The following is a 13,662-nucleotide window of genomic DNA, read 5'->3' on the forward strand; positions in this document are numbered from 1 at the left end:
CGTCTGAGAGTCCTTTAGGTGCCTTTTGGCAAAATCTAAGTGGGCTGTCATGTGCCTTTTACTGACAAGTGGCTTCTTTCTGGCCTCTCTACCATAAAGACCTGATTGGTGGAGTGCTGCAGAGATGGGAGGACCTTTCAACAGGACAATCATCTCCACAGAGGAACTCTGGAGATCTGTCAGAGTGACCACTGGGTTTTTGGTCACCTTCGTGACCAAGGCCCTTCTCCCCCGATTGCTCAGTTTGGCCAGGTGGTTCCAAACTTCTTTAATTTAAGAATGATGGAGGCCACTGTGTTCTTCGGGGCCTTCAATGCTGCAGACATTTTTTTGGTTCCCTTCCGTAGATCTGTGCCTCGACACAATCCTGTTTCGGAGCTCTACGGACAATTCCTTTGTCCTTGGGGCTTGGTTTTGCTCTGAAATGCTCTGTCATGTGTGGGACCTTATATAGACAGGTGTGTACCTTGCCAAATCATGTCCAATCAATTGAATTTACCACAGGTGAACTCCAATTAAGTTGTAGAAACATCTCAAGGATCATCAATGGAAACAGGATGTACAGTGCCTTGCGAAAGTATTCGGCCCCCTTGAACTTTGCCACCCTTTGCCACATTTCAGGCTTCAAACATAAAGATATAAAACTGTATTTTTTTGTGAAGAATCAACAACAAGTGGGACACAATCATGAAGTTGAATGACATTTATTGGATATTTCAAACTTTTTTAACAAATCAAAAACTGTAAAATTGGGCGTGCAAAATTATTCAGCCCCCTTAAGTTAATACTTTGTAGCGTCACCTTTTGCTGCGATTACAGCTGTAAGTCGCTTGGGGTATGTCTCTATCAGTTTTGCACATCGAGAGACTGACATTTTTTCCCATTCCTCCTTGCAAAACAGCTCGAGCTCAGTGAGGTTGGATGGAGAGCATTTGTGAACAGCAGTTTTCAGTTCTTTCCACAGATTCTCGATTGGATCCAGGTCTGGACTTTGACTTGGCCATTCTAACACCTGGATATGTTTATTTTTGAACCATTCCATTGTAGATTTTGCTTTATGTTTTGGATCATTGTCTTGTTGGAAGACAAATCTCAGTCCCAGTCTCAGGTCTTTTGCAGACTTCTTCCAGAATGGTCCTGTATTTGGCTCCATCCATCTCCCCATCAATTTTAACCATCTTCCCTGTCCCTGCTGAAGAAAAGCAGGCCCAAACCATGATGCTGCCACCACCATGTTTGACAGTGGGGATTCTGTGTTCAGCTGTGTTGCTTTTACGCCAAACATAACGTTTTGCATTGTTGCCAAAAAGTTCAATTTTGGTTTCATCTGACCAGAGCACCTTCTTCCACATGTTTGGTGTGTCTCCCAGGTGGCTTGTGGCAAACTTTAAACAACACTTTTTATGGATATCTTTAAGAAATGGCTTTCTTCTTGCCACTCTTCCATAAAGGCCAGATTTGTGCAATATACGACTGATTGTTGTCCTATGGACAGAGTCTCCCACCTCAGCTGTAGATATCTGCAGGTCATCCAGAGTGATCATGGGCCTCTTGGCTGCATCTCTGATCAGTCTTCTCCTTGTATGAGCTGAAGGTTTAGAGGGACGGCCAGGTCTTGGTAGATTTGCAGTGGTCTGATACTCCTTCCATTTCAATATTATCGCTTGCACAGTGCTCCTTGGGATGTTTAAAGCTTGGGAAATCTTTTTGTATCCAAATCCGGCTTTAAACTTCTTCACAACAGTATCTCGGACCTGCCTGGTGTGTTCCTTGTTCTTCATGATGCTCTCTGCACTTTTAACGGACCTCTGAGACTATCACAGTGCAGGTGCATTTATACGGAGACTTGATTACACACAGGTGGATTGTATTTATCATCATTAGTCATTTAGGTCAACATTGGATCATTCAGAGATCCTCACTGAACTTCTGGAGAGAGTTTGCTGCACTGAAAGTAAAGGGGCTGAATAATTTTGCACGCCCAATTTTTCAGTTTTTGATTTGTTAAAAAAGTTTGAAATATCCAATAAATGTCGTTCCACTTCATGATTGTGTCCCACTTGTTGTTGATTCTTCACAAAAAAATACAGTTTTATATCTTTATGTTTGAAGTCTGTAATGTGGCAAAAGGTTGCAAAGTTCAAGGGGGCCGAATACTTTCGCAAGGCACTGTACCTGAGCTCAATTTGGAGTCTCATAGCAAAGGGTCTGAATTCTTAGTAAATGTTTTTGTAAATGTCCCTGTTTTTATAGACAAAAATGTCTAAAAACCTGTTTTCACTTTGTCATAATGGGATATTGCATTTAGATTGATGGGGAAATTGTTTTATTTAATCAATTTTAGAATGAGGCTGTAACGTAACAAAATATGGAAAAAGTAAAGGGGTCTGAATACATTTCGAATGCACTGTATACTTTTGTATTCATCAGACACATCAGACATCTCAAAGAAACCCACACACACAGCCATGCATGCACACAAACCCACACCAACTCACACCCACACCATACACACAATCCATTCATGTACCTGGTGGTCCGTTGCGTCCCTGAGCTCCTGTGGGTCCAGGCTCTCCTCTGCCCCCCAGGTCACCCGGCAGCCCCTGTTCTCCGGGGATCAGTACCGCCATGGTGAGATCATCTTTCCCCTTAGGCCCTGCAAAACAGCACCATCAAACCTCAGGATAACCACTTAGTGCAACTGCACTTTCTTAGGAAAAAAGGTGCTATCTAGAACCTAAACGGGTTCTTTGGCTGTCCCCATAGAAGAATCCTTTGAAGAACCCGTTTTGGTTCCAGGAAAAACAATTTTGGGTTCCTATGTGTTCTACATGGAACCGAAAAGGGTTCTTCAAAGGATTCTTCTATGGGGACAACCGAAGAAGCATTCTCACATAGAGTTCCTTTTGTACAGCTGGGAAAGGGCAGTGTGGCGCGCTATTGAGATCGCGTCATCTGTGGATCTGTTGGGGCGGTATGCATATTGGAGTGGGTATGGGGTTTCCAGGATGATGGTGTTGCCTTTCAAAGCACTTCATGGCTAGGGTAGTCATTTAGGGAGGTAACCTTCACTTTCTTGGGCATAGGGACTATGGTGGTCTGCTTGACACATATTACAGACATTGACACGGAGAAGTTGAAAATGTCAGTGAAGACACTTGCCAGTCTGTCAGCGCATGCTCGGAATACACGTCCTGGTAATTAGTCTGGCCCCGCTTAAAGGACTTGCTCACATCTGCTACGAAGAGCGTGATCACACAGTTATTCGGAACAGCTGGTGGTCTTATGCATGCTTTAGCGTTGCTTGCCTCGAAGCGAGCATAAAAGGCTGGTAGGTTCGTGTCACTGGGCAGCTCATGGCTGGGTTTCCCTTTGTAGTCCTTAATAGTTTGCAAGCCCTGCCACAACCAACAACCAATCAATCTTAGTCCTGTATTGATGCTTTGCCTTTTTATGGTTCATCTGAGGGCATGGCGGGATTTCTTATAAGCGCCCGGAATAGTGTCCCGCTCCTTGAAAGCGGCAGCTCTAGCCTTTACCTCGGTGCGGATGTTTCCTGTAATCCATGGCTTCTGGTTGGGATATGTACGTATGGCCACTGTGGTGACGACAACATCGATGCACTTATTGATGAAGCCGGTGATTGAGGTGGTGTATTCCTCAATGCCAATGAACATATTCCAGTCTGTGCTAGCAACACAGTCCTGTTGCGTAGCATCTGCGTCATCTGACCACTTCCATATTGACTGAGTCACTGGTGCTTCCTGCTTTAGTTTTTGCTTGTAAGCAGCAATCAGGAGGATAGAATTATGGTCAGATTTTCTAAATGGAAGGCGAGGGAGAGCTTTGTATGCTTCTCTATGTGTGGAGTAAAGGTGGTCTAGAGTTTATTTTCCTCTGGTTGCACATGTGACATGCTGGTAGAAATGAAGTAAAACGGATTTAAGTTTGCCTGCATTAAAGTCCCTGGCCACTAGGAGAGACGCTTCTGGATGAGCATTTTCTTGTTAGCTTATGACCTTATCATGAGGTACTCTCCCTCAGGTGAGCAATACCTCGAGACTACCTTAATATTAGACATTGTGCACCAGCTGTTATTGACAAATAGACACACACCCCCACCCCTAGTCTTACCGGACTTAGCTGTTCTGTCCTGCCGATGCACGGAGAACTCAGCCAACTGTATATTATTTGCGTCGTTGTTCAGCCACGACTCGGTGAAACATAAGAAATTATAGTTTTAATTGACCCGTTGGTAAGATCGTCTAGAACGGAGCTTAATCCAGTTTATTTTCCAGTGATTGCACGTTGGCCAATAGAACGGATGGTAGAGGCGGGTAACCCACTCTCCGACAAATTTTCACAAGGCACCCTGATCTCCACCCCCTGTATTTCCTTATTTTCTTCATACGAATGATGGGGATTTGGGCCTTGTCTGGGAGCGAGCAGCATTATATCCTTCGCATTAGACACATTCAATCAAACATCTTTGTCCAGTTCGAGTTGAGTGCAACTGCATCTGATATTCAGAAGCTCTTTTCGGTCATAAGAGATGGTAGCGTCAACATTATGTACAAAACAATTAAAAAAAACACAAAATAGCACAATTGGTTAGGAGCCTGTAAAACGGCAGCCATTTTTACAGAATTCCTGGTCAGTTCGTGTCCATTGGAGGGCCCAACATAACTGACCATGTGACCTGACCAGGAAAAACTCAGTACCCTAGGTGTGAGTGCTCATCCTACCTGGTGCTCCAGACTGCCCTTTCTGTCCAAGGCAACCTACAGGTCCTGCAGGTCCTGCATCTCCTTTCTGACCTGAAACACCACACATTGTGTCATATATTTGTAAAAAACACAATAAAAAGGACATTGGTTGATTCATTGACAATAATTTAGTAGTTAAGATAACTGCACAAATAAATAACACTACAGTATAGGATGTTGTGAGATGTTTGCTATACAGTAAGAGTTGCTGACTAGAGTATGTTAGCATGTCATTAACGGTTGTGCAAGTATTGCGGTCTGAGACTACAGTCAAATGTTGGATTGCCACAGTAACATTATCGATTGCCTTCCCCAGATGAAGGTTGCAGCTCTGACCTACAGTATAGTAACATAAATTACATTCTGAAAGTATGGAGTTTGTTAATAAGGTGTCAGATTGGTTATTACCGTTTGGTCCGATGTCTCCTAACTGTCCCATCTCCCCTTTGACTCCCAAACCACCTGGTCTGCCATCATTACCCTGTGAATACACATCCTATTCAGCACACCCATTCGGTCTTGGGTCAGTTTTGCATTTTCCCCACTACTGGTTAAGGTTAGGATTGGGGAGGGGGAAATGCTACTCGATTTGTAGTTAGGGGAAACTTCACCCCTAATTCACGTCTGTGTGCAAGGTTACATCTTTATGAATTATGATTATCGGCTCTTCATGTGTGGACTTTCCCTTGTTACACGTTCACATTGGGAAGGGGCAACAATTTATGTGGATATCTGGCTATCGGTGGGAAGTTGGCCCAACGTTTATGATGATGTCATCTCACGGAGTCTACCTTAAAGCATGGGTGAGTAAATCAGTGGTGTGTGACTCACCAGTCTGCCCTGTACCCCTGTGTCTCCTCTGTACCCAGGCGTACCCATGAGACCCATGGCACCTTTGTTCCCTTTATCTCCTTTAAAGCCAGGTCCTGGTGGACCAGGAGGTCCCCGTGGCCCCTGCATACCTAAATACACAGAGGGGGGAGCAGGCTCAGAGGTCATGGAAGCAATGAAGCCAAAAAAATTAAACAGACAGCTCTAGTCACAAGTAGGGAAGAGGGTATCCTTTGTGATGCAGCCTACACACCTTGGGGTCCAGGGACACCATTTTGTCCACGGTCTCCTTTTAGCCCTTCAAAGCACATTCCATCCCGGCCAGGACTTCCAGACAGTCCCATAGGACCAGGGGGGCCTGGAGGTCCAATGTCCCCCAAAAGCCCTGAGGGACCAGGAGGGCCAAAGCGGCCAGGTATCCCCACATCCCCCTTAAGTCCTACAGAAACAGTCAGATGAACAGATCAGTGAAGGGATATCTTTTTGTAGCATTCAACTCTTGGGAGGGAATCATTACCATCTGGTAGCACTATAGGTTGAGAGACCCAGAGCTGCTGATCCTTGAGGTGACTTTACTAACCCCATTTCACTGTCTTAACATTCGAAACAACATGCTATTTGAACAGAGCAAACGTCGCTAACTAGCACAGAGATGACAGGAGATATTATTGGTACGCACACATGGTTTACATGGTATATCCTATCGTCATGACGTTGCTCTGTTGTGTGAGGTTTATGACCCCCCCATAAATACCTTTCCCCCTTTTCTCTCCACTCTACAGAATGGACTCTTGGAAAGCCCTTTGTTAACATATTGAAAGTACGGTAGCTTCAAAATGTTGGGGAATGGAACAATATTTCCCGTTCTCAACCAGTTGAAAGGGTCCGTTGGCACTTAAAGAATATGATGTCAGATCAGTTGTTGCCTGGGACATTATATCTGATGATAGGACGACATAAATTGTATCTTGGAAAGTCTACACATTCTAGTTATCAGATTCACATGGAATTGTTGTGCAATTTAAATGTTTAAATATGAAACTATTTGTGAGAAGATGAAATGTGATTTTAGCTTCTAAATGAGAGAATTGTTTTCATAAGTAAACTTATGCTCACTCAGTGGCCACGCCCAAGTGAACAGACATTGGTTGGAGAGGGATGACACACGCCCTTCACTTCCCCAGTACAAAAGCCCCCTGTGACCATATTCACGTTAGACTAAGCAAACCCTGGCGTGAGCTGTGGTTGCGAATGGTTGAACGACTACTCTATCTAACGGAATTTACATGAGACCAGATCACGTGGAGGTGACGATTACCACGCTGAAATGGTTGTGATGGGGCTTCTTATGACATTAGTAATCAATGTATGATCTATCCTGTGCATGTATATGTAATTCTGTGTGATTATTTAGGAATTTAGTAAATAAATAATAAAGCCAATTTTTGTATTGCTGATTGAACTTTTAGCCAGGGTTCGTGCATATAACCAAGTACTTTACGACCATCAGAATGAGACTGAATAAGGTGACAATGAATAATTCACTGCTATTGATATAAAAGATATTCAGATCTTTAAAAGAGTGGATTCGGGAGATAACCACTCTATGTAAATTAATGCTTTCGTGGTACCCCAGGTTATTAATGGTTTAATTGTTGCATGGTTTAATTCAATCATGTAATCAATTAAACGTTAGGTAATCAATTTGATAAAATAGCATGTCATATCATTTTATCATCGTCAGAGACACGACACCTATATTGTACAACAAAACACATGCATGCAACTACAGTATGTGGACACCCCTTCAAATTAGTGGATTCAGCTATTTCAGGTACACTCGTTGCTGACAGGTGTATACAATTGAGCACAAAGCCATGCAATCTCCATAGACAAATATTGGAAGTACAACGGTCCGTACTGAAGAGCTCAGTGACTGTCAACTTAGCACCATCATAGAATGCCACCTTCCCAACAAGTCAGTTCGTCAAATTTCTGCCCTGCTTAGAGCTGCACCGGTCAACTATAGGTGTTGTTGCTGTGAAGTGGAAACTTCTAAGAGCATCAAGCTCACAGAACAGGACTGCCAAGTGCTTAAGCGTGTAGCGCATAAAAATTGTCTGTCCTCAGTTGCAACACTCACTACCGAGTTTCAAACTGCCTCTGGAAGCAACGTTAGCACAAGAACTGTTCATCGGGAGCTATATGAAATGGGTCTCCATGGCTGAGCAGCCGCACGCAAACCTAAGATCACCATGTGGAATGCCAAGAGTCGGCTGCAGTTGTGTAAAGCTTGCCGCCATTGGACTTTGGAGAAGTGGAATTGCGTTCTCTGGAGTGATGAATCATGCTTCACCATCTGGCAATCCAATGGACAAATCTGGGTTTGGCGGATGCCAGGAGAACGCTACCTGCCACAATGCAGAGTGCCAACTGTAAAGTTTGGTAGAGAATAAATAATAGTCTGGGGCTGTTTTTCTTGGTTTAGGATAGACCCCTTAGTTCCAGTGAAGGGAAATTTAAAGCTGCAGCATACAATGACATTCTAAAAGATTCTGTGCCTCCAATGTTGTGGAAACAGTTTGGGGAAGGCCCTTTCCTGTTTCAGCATGAAAATGTCCCATGAACGAAGCGAGGTCCATACAGAAATGGTTTGTCGAGATGGGTGTGGAAGAACTTTACTGTCCTGCACAGAGCCCTGACCTCAACCCCACCGAACGCCTTTGGGATGGATTGGAACGACGATTGCGAGCCAGGCCTTATTGCCCAACATCAGTGCCGACCTCACTAATGCTCTTGTGGCTGAACGGAAAAAGTCCCCGCAGAGACGTTCCAACATCTAGCAGAAAGCCTTCTCTGAAGAGTGGTGGCTGTTATAGCAGCAAAGGGGGGATCAACTTCAAAATAATGCCCATGATTTTGGAAGGAGATATTCAACAAGCAGGTGTCTACATTGTCTACAGTGTATCTGTGTGTAGCACAGACTCACCAGATTGGCCCGTCTTTCCGTCTGTGCCTTTTGGTCCAATGCCAGGGGCTGTAGAGAGAACAGACAATCAACACAGATATATAATTTCTGTGAATGTGTAAAGGGCTATTTACAGTGCCTTGCGAAAGTATTCGGCCCCCTTGAACTTTGCGACCTTTTGCCACATTTCAGGCTTCAAACATAAAGATATAAAACTGTATTTTTTGTGAAGAGTCAACAACAAGTGGGACACAATCATGAAGTGGAACGACATTTATTGGATATTTCAAACTTTTTTAACAAATCAAAAACTGAAAAATTGGGTGTGCAAAATTATTCAGCCCCTTTACTTTCAGTGCAGCAAACTCTCTCCAGAAGTTCAGTGAGGATCTCTGAATGATCCAATGTTGACCTAAATGACTAATGATGATAAATACAATCCACCTGTGTGTAATCAAGTCTCCGTATAAATGCACCTGCACTGTGATAGTCTCAGAGGTCCGTTAAAAGCGCAGAGAGCATCATGAAGAACAAGGAACACACCAGGCAGGTCCGAGATATTGTTGTGAAGAAGTTTAAAGCCGGATTTGGATACAAAAATATTTTCCAAGCTTTAAACATCCCAAGGAGCACTGTGCAAGCGATAATATTGAAATGGAAGGAGTATCAGACCACTGCAAATCTACCAAGACCTGGCCGTCCTTCTAAACTTTCAGCTCATACAAGGAGAAGACTGATCAGAGATGCAGCCAATAGGCCCATAATCACTCTGGATGAACTGCAGAGATCTACAGCTGAGGTGGGAGACTCTGTCCATAGGACAACAATCAGTCGTATATTGCACAAATCTGGCATTTATGGAAGGGTGGCAAGAAGAAAGCCATTTCTTAAAGATATCCATAAAAAGTGTTGTTTAAAGTTTGCCACAAGCCACCTGGGAGACACACCAAACATGTGGAAGAAGGTGCTCTGGTCAGATGAAACCAAAATTGAACTTTTTGGCAACAATGCAAAACGTTATGTTTGGCGTAAAAGCAACACATCTCATCACCCTGAACACACCATCCCCACTGTCAAACATGGTGGTGGCAGCATCATGGTTTGGGCCTGCTTTTCTTCAGCAGGGACAGGGAAGATGGTTAAAATTGATGGGAAGATGGATGGAGCCAAATACAGGACCATTCTGGAAGAAAACCTGATGGAGTCTGCAAAAGACCTGAGACTGGGACGGAGATTTGTCTTCCAACAAGACAATGATCCAAAACATAAAGCAAAATCTACAATGGAATGGTTCAAACATAAACATATCCAGGTGTTAGAATGGCCAAGTCAAAGTCCAGACCTGAATCCAATCGAGAATCTGTGGAAAGAACTGAAAACTGCTGTTCACAAATGCTCTCCATCCAACCTCACTGAGCTCGAGCTGTTTTGCAAGCAGGAATGGGAAAAAATGTCAGTCTCTCGATGTGCAAAACTGATAGAGACATACCCCAAGCGACTTACAGCTGTAATCGCAGCAAAAGGTGGCGCTACAAAGTATTAACTTAAGGGGGCTGAATAATTTTGCACGCCCAATTTTTCAGTTTGAAATATCCAATAAATGTCGTTCCACTTCATGATTGTGTCCCACTTGTTGTTGATTCTTCACAAAAAAATACAGTTTTATATCTTTATGTTTGAAGCCTGAAATGTGGCAAAAGGTCGCAAAGTTCAAGGGGGCCGAATACTTTCGCAAGGCACTGTATATCAAAAGTTTTTCAATTTTCGCATTTTAAATTCAAATCACTTCCTGGATTGACTGACTTCAATTGGAATTGACCCCAACCCTGGAAGGAGTGTTTTACACTGTTAGAAAAAAAGGTGTTATCTAGAACCTAAAAGTGTTATTCGGCTGTCCCCATAGGAGAACTCTTTGGAGAAGACTTTTTGGTTCCAGGTATAACCTTTTTGGTTCCAGATAGAACCCAGAGGGTTCTACCTGGAACCAAAGAGTCATGTCCTATGGGGATATCCGAAGAACCCTTTTGGAACCCTTTTATCTGAATGTAGTAGGGTTCTCTGACCTCCCATGTCTCCTTTCTCTCCTGCTGGGCCAGGGATGCCGTCTCTACCCTGGGAACCTCTGGGGCCTGCAGTCCCTGGGTCACCAGCCAATCCTGGGCTCCCTGTGACACAGAGGCAGTGCTTAATAGGATCACAAACACACACAGACGGAAAGTCTAATGGCATTTCAGTAGGTGTGGACATGCATTATAAATTACCTTGCAGGCCATTCTGGCCATGACAGCCAGCATTGCCTGGGAGACCATTAATGCCCTTCTCCCCGGCTGGTCCCGGAGGTCCTAAGAAAGACGTGAGATACAGATACCGTGAGAATAAATATAGTGTGTGTGTGAGTGCGTTTGTGCATGTGTGTGGAAAGTTGTTTTTGCAGTAATTATTATAAATTAGTTCCTGAGGAGGTTGTGTGGATTTGCATGTTATTCGGTGGGCGACAGAGACCTCGTGATCCCTGTAGACCTTCTCTTCCCTTGGGTCCTGTGGGGCCGATGGCTCCCAGGGTTCCGAACCTCCCTGCTACACCCATCTCCCCCTTCTCTCCTGGAAAACCTGGAAACCCTGGCACTCCCTGAAAGAAAGAGGAAGAGAGATATGAGAAAGTGAGAAGGAATGAAAGAAAGAATGCAAGAGAGGAGAGAGAGAAGGGAGAGGAGGTTGGACTTAATTTCTGCTGAACACATTTGTACATTGCTAATCATTTGATATATTAATTGTTGCTGTTCTATATCAGTATGTAGCAGTTTTTCCTGGTCAGGTCAGGTGGTGTCAGGAAAAAAAACAGGCCCCTCACGGGTTCTGTACTCGGTTTTCACCTTTTCTCCTTGTCGTCCTTTAGCTCCTGGTCCAGGGAGGCTGGGCTCTCCTTTCACTCCATTTACTCCATTTGGACCTGGTCTTCCCGATGAACCAGGCTCTCCACGACCTCCTGTTCCCCCTTTCTCACCCTTTACACCTGGTCAGCAAGGACATAAACCATGATTAGGGTGAAGTTGCCCCTAGACGCTGATCTTGGGTCAGTCTTGCACTTCCCCCTCCAATGGTTATGGTTAGGATTCAGGGAGGGGAAGCTGATCCTAGATCTATATCTAGGGAAACTTCGACACAAACCTGGGAGTGTCCTTCTGTATATGTCAAGCCTCTAAAAATACTGATTATGTATGCAAAAATATAATATAATATTTTTAAGTATGTGAAATGTAGAACATTTTGTATGCTTTAAATGCCAGGATGTCATTAATTTCAGCTTTTCATCTACATGTAGTAGGAATTTGTTGTATGCTACTGAGGAAGAGAATCTTGTTTTCAGACCCATGTGTGTTTGACAACAGCTGATAATTAGCAAGGGGAAACGCTATACCAAAATGAACGAATGGCGGGAAACAACGCAAATGCGCATTAGATGACATTTTTACTAACGATTAAGTTCTAAATAATATGTAGTACGATTAGTACACAGTATGTAGATTTTAGTAAGTAGTCGGCAAGACAGATTCTGGACACAGCCTGTTTCGCTATAATTTTGAGTATGTTACCTGGCACACCCATATCTCCTGCGACTCCAGGATTTCCATTGAAACCAGGACTTCCTTTCTGGCCATCTCTGCCTGGGTCGCCAACAGCACCTACAAGAAAAGTGTGAGGTAAAAATATTAGTAATAAACAATTGTCTTTGGGGATTAATAAAGTGTCCTCAATCAAATTGAATAGCTAGGCATGGTAGTGATTTATTAAGAAGAGGGGTAGCGGGTAGGCAATTGAAACAGTTTTTTTTTCAATAGTGTGTCACGGTGCTTGGTACCTTGCGGCCCGGCGCTCCCGGGAATCCCATCCTTGCCACTGGCTCCGTTGTGCCCTATCACACCTAGATCTCCTTTGGCACCTGTTAAGCCCCTTAGACCTAGAGAAAAGAGAGCAGAGAGGTCAGGGGTCACTAGATCTAAAAGGCCTTAACACATTTGGGACAGTATAACCATCATACAATTCAGAAGAAAATGTATATTGCTATCATAAATAATCTCTTCATTAATCCCCAAAAGAGAAATTGTCAACAGCATCAAATACATTTCTGATGTACTGCAAAGGCACGTTGAGACGTCTTGCATTAATTAGTTCTTACTTCTTCATTTGAAAATAGCCCTCACAACAGGAAATATTGTTTTTTACGCTCAGGAACAGAGCATTACTCTCAAACAATTTTTCAGATTCAGAAACAAAATGTTGCTATTATCAATGAGGACAGTATATTTTTCTTCTGATGAAAACAGTACAGCAGTTTTGGTATTGACCAACATACAATGGTTGCTCCACTAAAGGTTTTGCAATTATGCTGCAGTACTTAAAGGGGTATTTTGTGGTTTAGTACGGTAACCTGCATCACCACTTCATTGCTCCAGACCAGAGCAAGGGGGAGTTAGAGCACTGATTATGCTTTTGGGTCCCACTGTGTCTCTAACTGATAGTGAATGGGTGACATAAACCTAAATAGAAAGTATTACTTACTAAAACTGTTGTTACACTAAGTTTTTTATAATTTTATTTTGTTAGGATTATTTTGTTATTGCTGTAGTACTGTATCCCACTCCCAACCAGTCACATTGTACAGTGGTGCAATGGTCTAAGACACTACATAGCAGTGCAAGCTGTGTTGCTACAGATGCTGGTTCAATACCCGTGCCAAGATCACTGTAGGCTTTTGGTTTTTCTCCCTCTAAAAACAATTCTAAAATTTTCTTGATAACAAACTGCTTTATTTACAAATTAGCAACAATGTCTGTTCAAGAATGGCCTTTTTCTTGCTCATTTTACGTCATTTGAAAACAAAATGTATTTCTAAGTATTATTATTATTATTATGTATCACATCCAAACATGATTGGGAATCCCACAGTGCGACGCAAAATTGGTGCAGCGTTTCTCTCCCTCTAAAAACAGAAATCAATGTTTTGGCCTTTACAAATGTTATTTTGTCTTTTATTCAGATTAGAGACACTCACTTTCGTTTTTTGAAAGCAAAATAACCTCCAAAATATTGTTATAT

General features: G+C 43.1%; 1 protein-coding gene across 1 annotated transcript in view; it reads right to left on the minus strand.

Annotated features, from left to right (window-relative positions):
• The window catches only part of col4a3 (collagen, type IV, alpha 3), a 129,605-nt gene that overhangs the window by 13,729 nt on the left and 102,214 nt on the right, over positions 1 to 13,662 (minus strand). The window contains exons 35-46 of the mRNA XM_021563185.3: positions 12,425 to 12,523; positions 12,159 to 12,248; positions 11,439 to 11,578; positions 11,068 to 11,194; positions 10,827 to 10,907; positions 10,629 to 10,730; positions 8,587 to 8,634; positions 5,851 to 6,036; positions 5,598 to 5,728; positions 5,175 to 5,247; positions 4,746 to 4,817; positions 2,531 to 2,656 (exon numbers count right to left, since the gene is read on the minus strand). Of these exons, the coding sequence (XP_021418860.1) occupies positions 2,531 to 2,656; positions 4,746 to 4,817; positions 5,175 to 5,247; positions 5,598 to 5,728; positions 5,851 to 6,036; positions 8,587 to 8,634; positions 10,629 to 10,730; positions 10,827 to 10,907; positions 11,068 to 11,194; positions 11,439 to 11,578; positions 12,159 to 12,248; positions 12,425 to 12,523 (1,275 nt within the window). The remainder of the gene's footprint in view (positions 1 to 2,530; positions 2,657 to 4,745; positions 4,818 to 5,174; positions 5,248 to 5,597; positions 5,729 to 5,850; positions 6,037 to 8,586; positions 8,635 to 10,628; positions 10,731 to 10,826; positions 10,908 to 11,067; positions 11,195 to 11,438; positions 11,579 to 12,158; positions 12,249 to 12,424; positions 12,524 to 13,662) is intronic.

Source organism: Oncorhynchus mykiss, chromosome 15, assembly GCF_057628025.1.
Source record: "Oncorhynchus mykiss isolate SJ-2025 chromosome 15, ASM5762802v1, whole genome shotgun sequence".
Taxonomy (NCBI): Eukaryota; Metazoa; Chordata; class Actinopteri; order Salmoniformes; family Salmonidae; genus Oncorhynchus; species Oncorhynchus mykiss.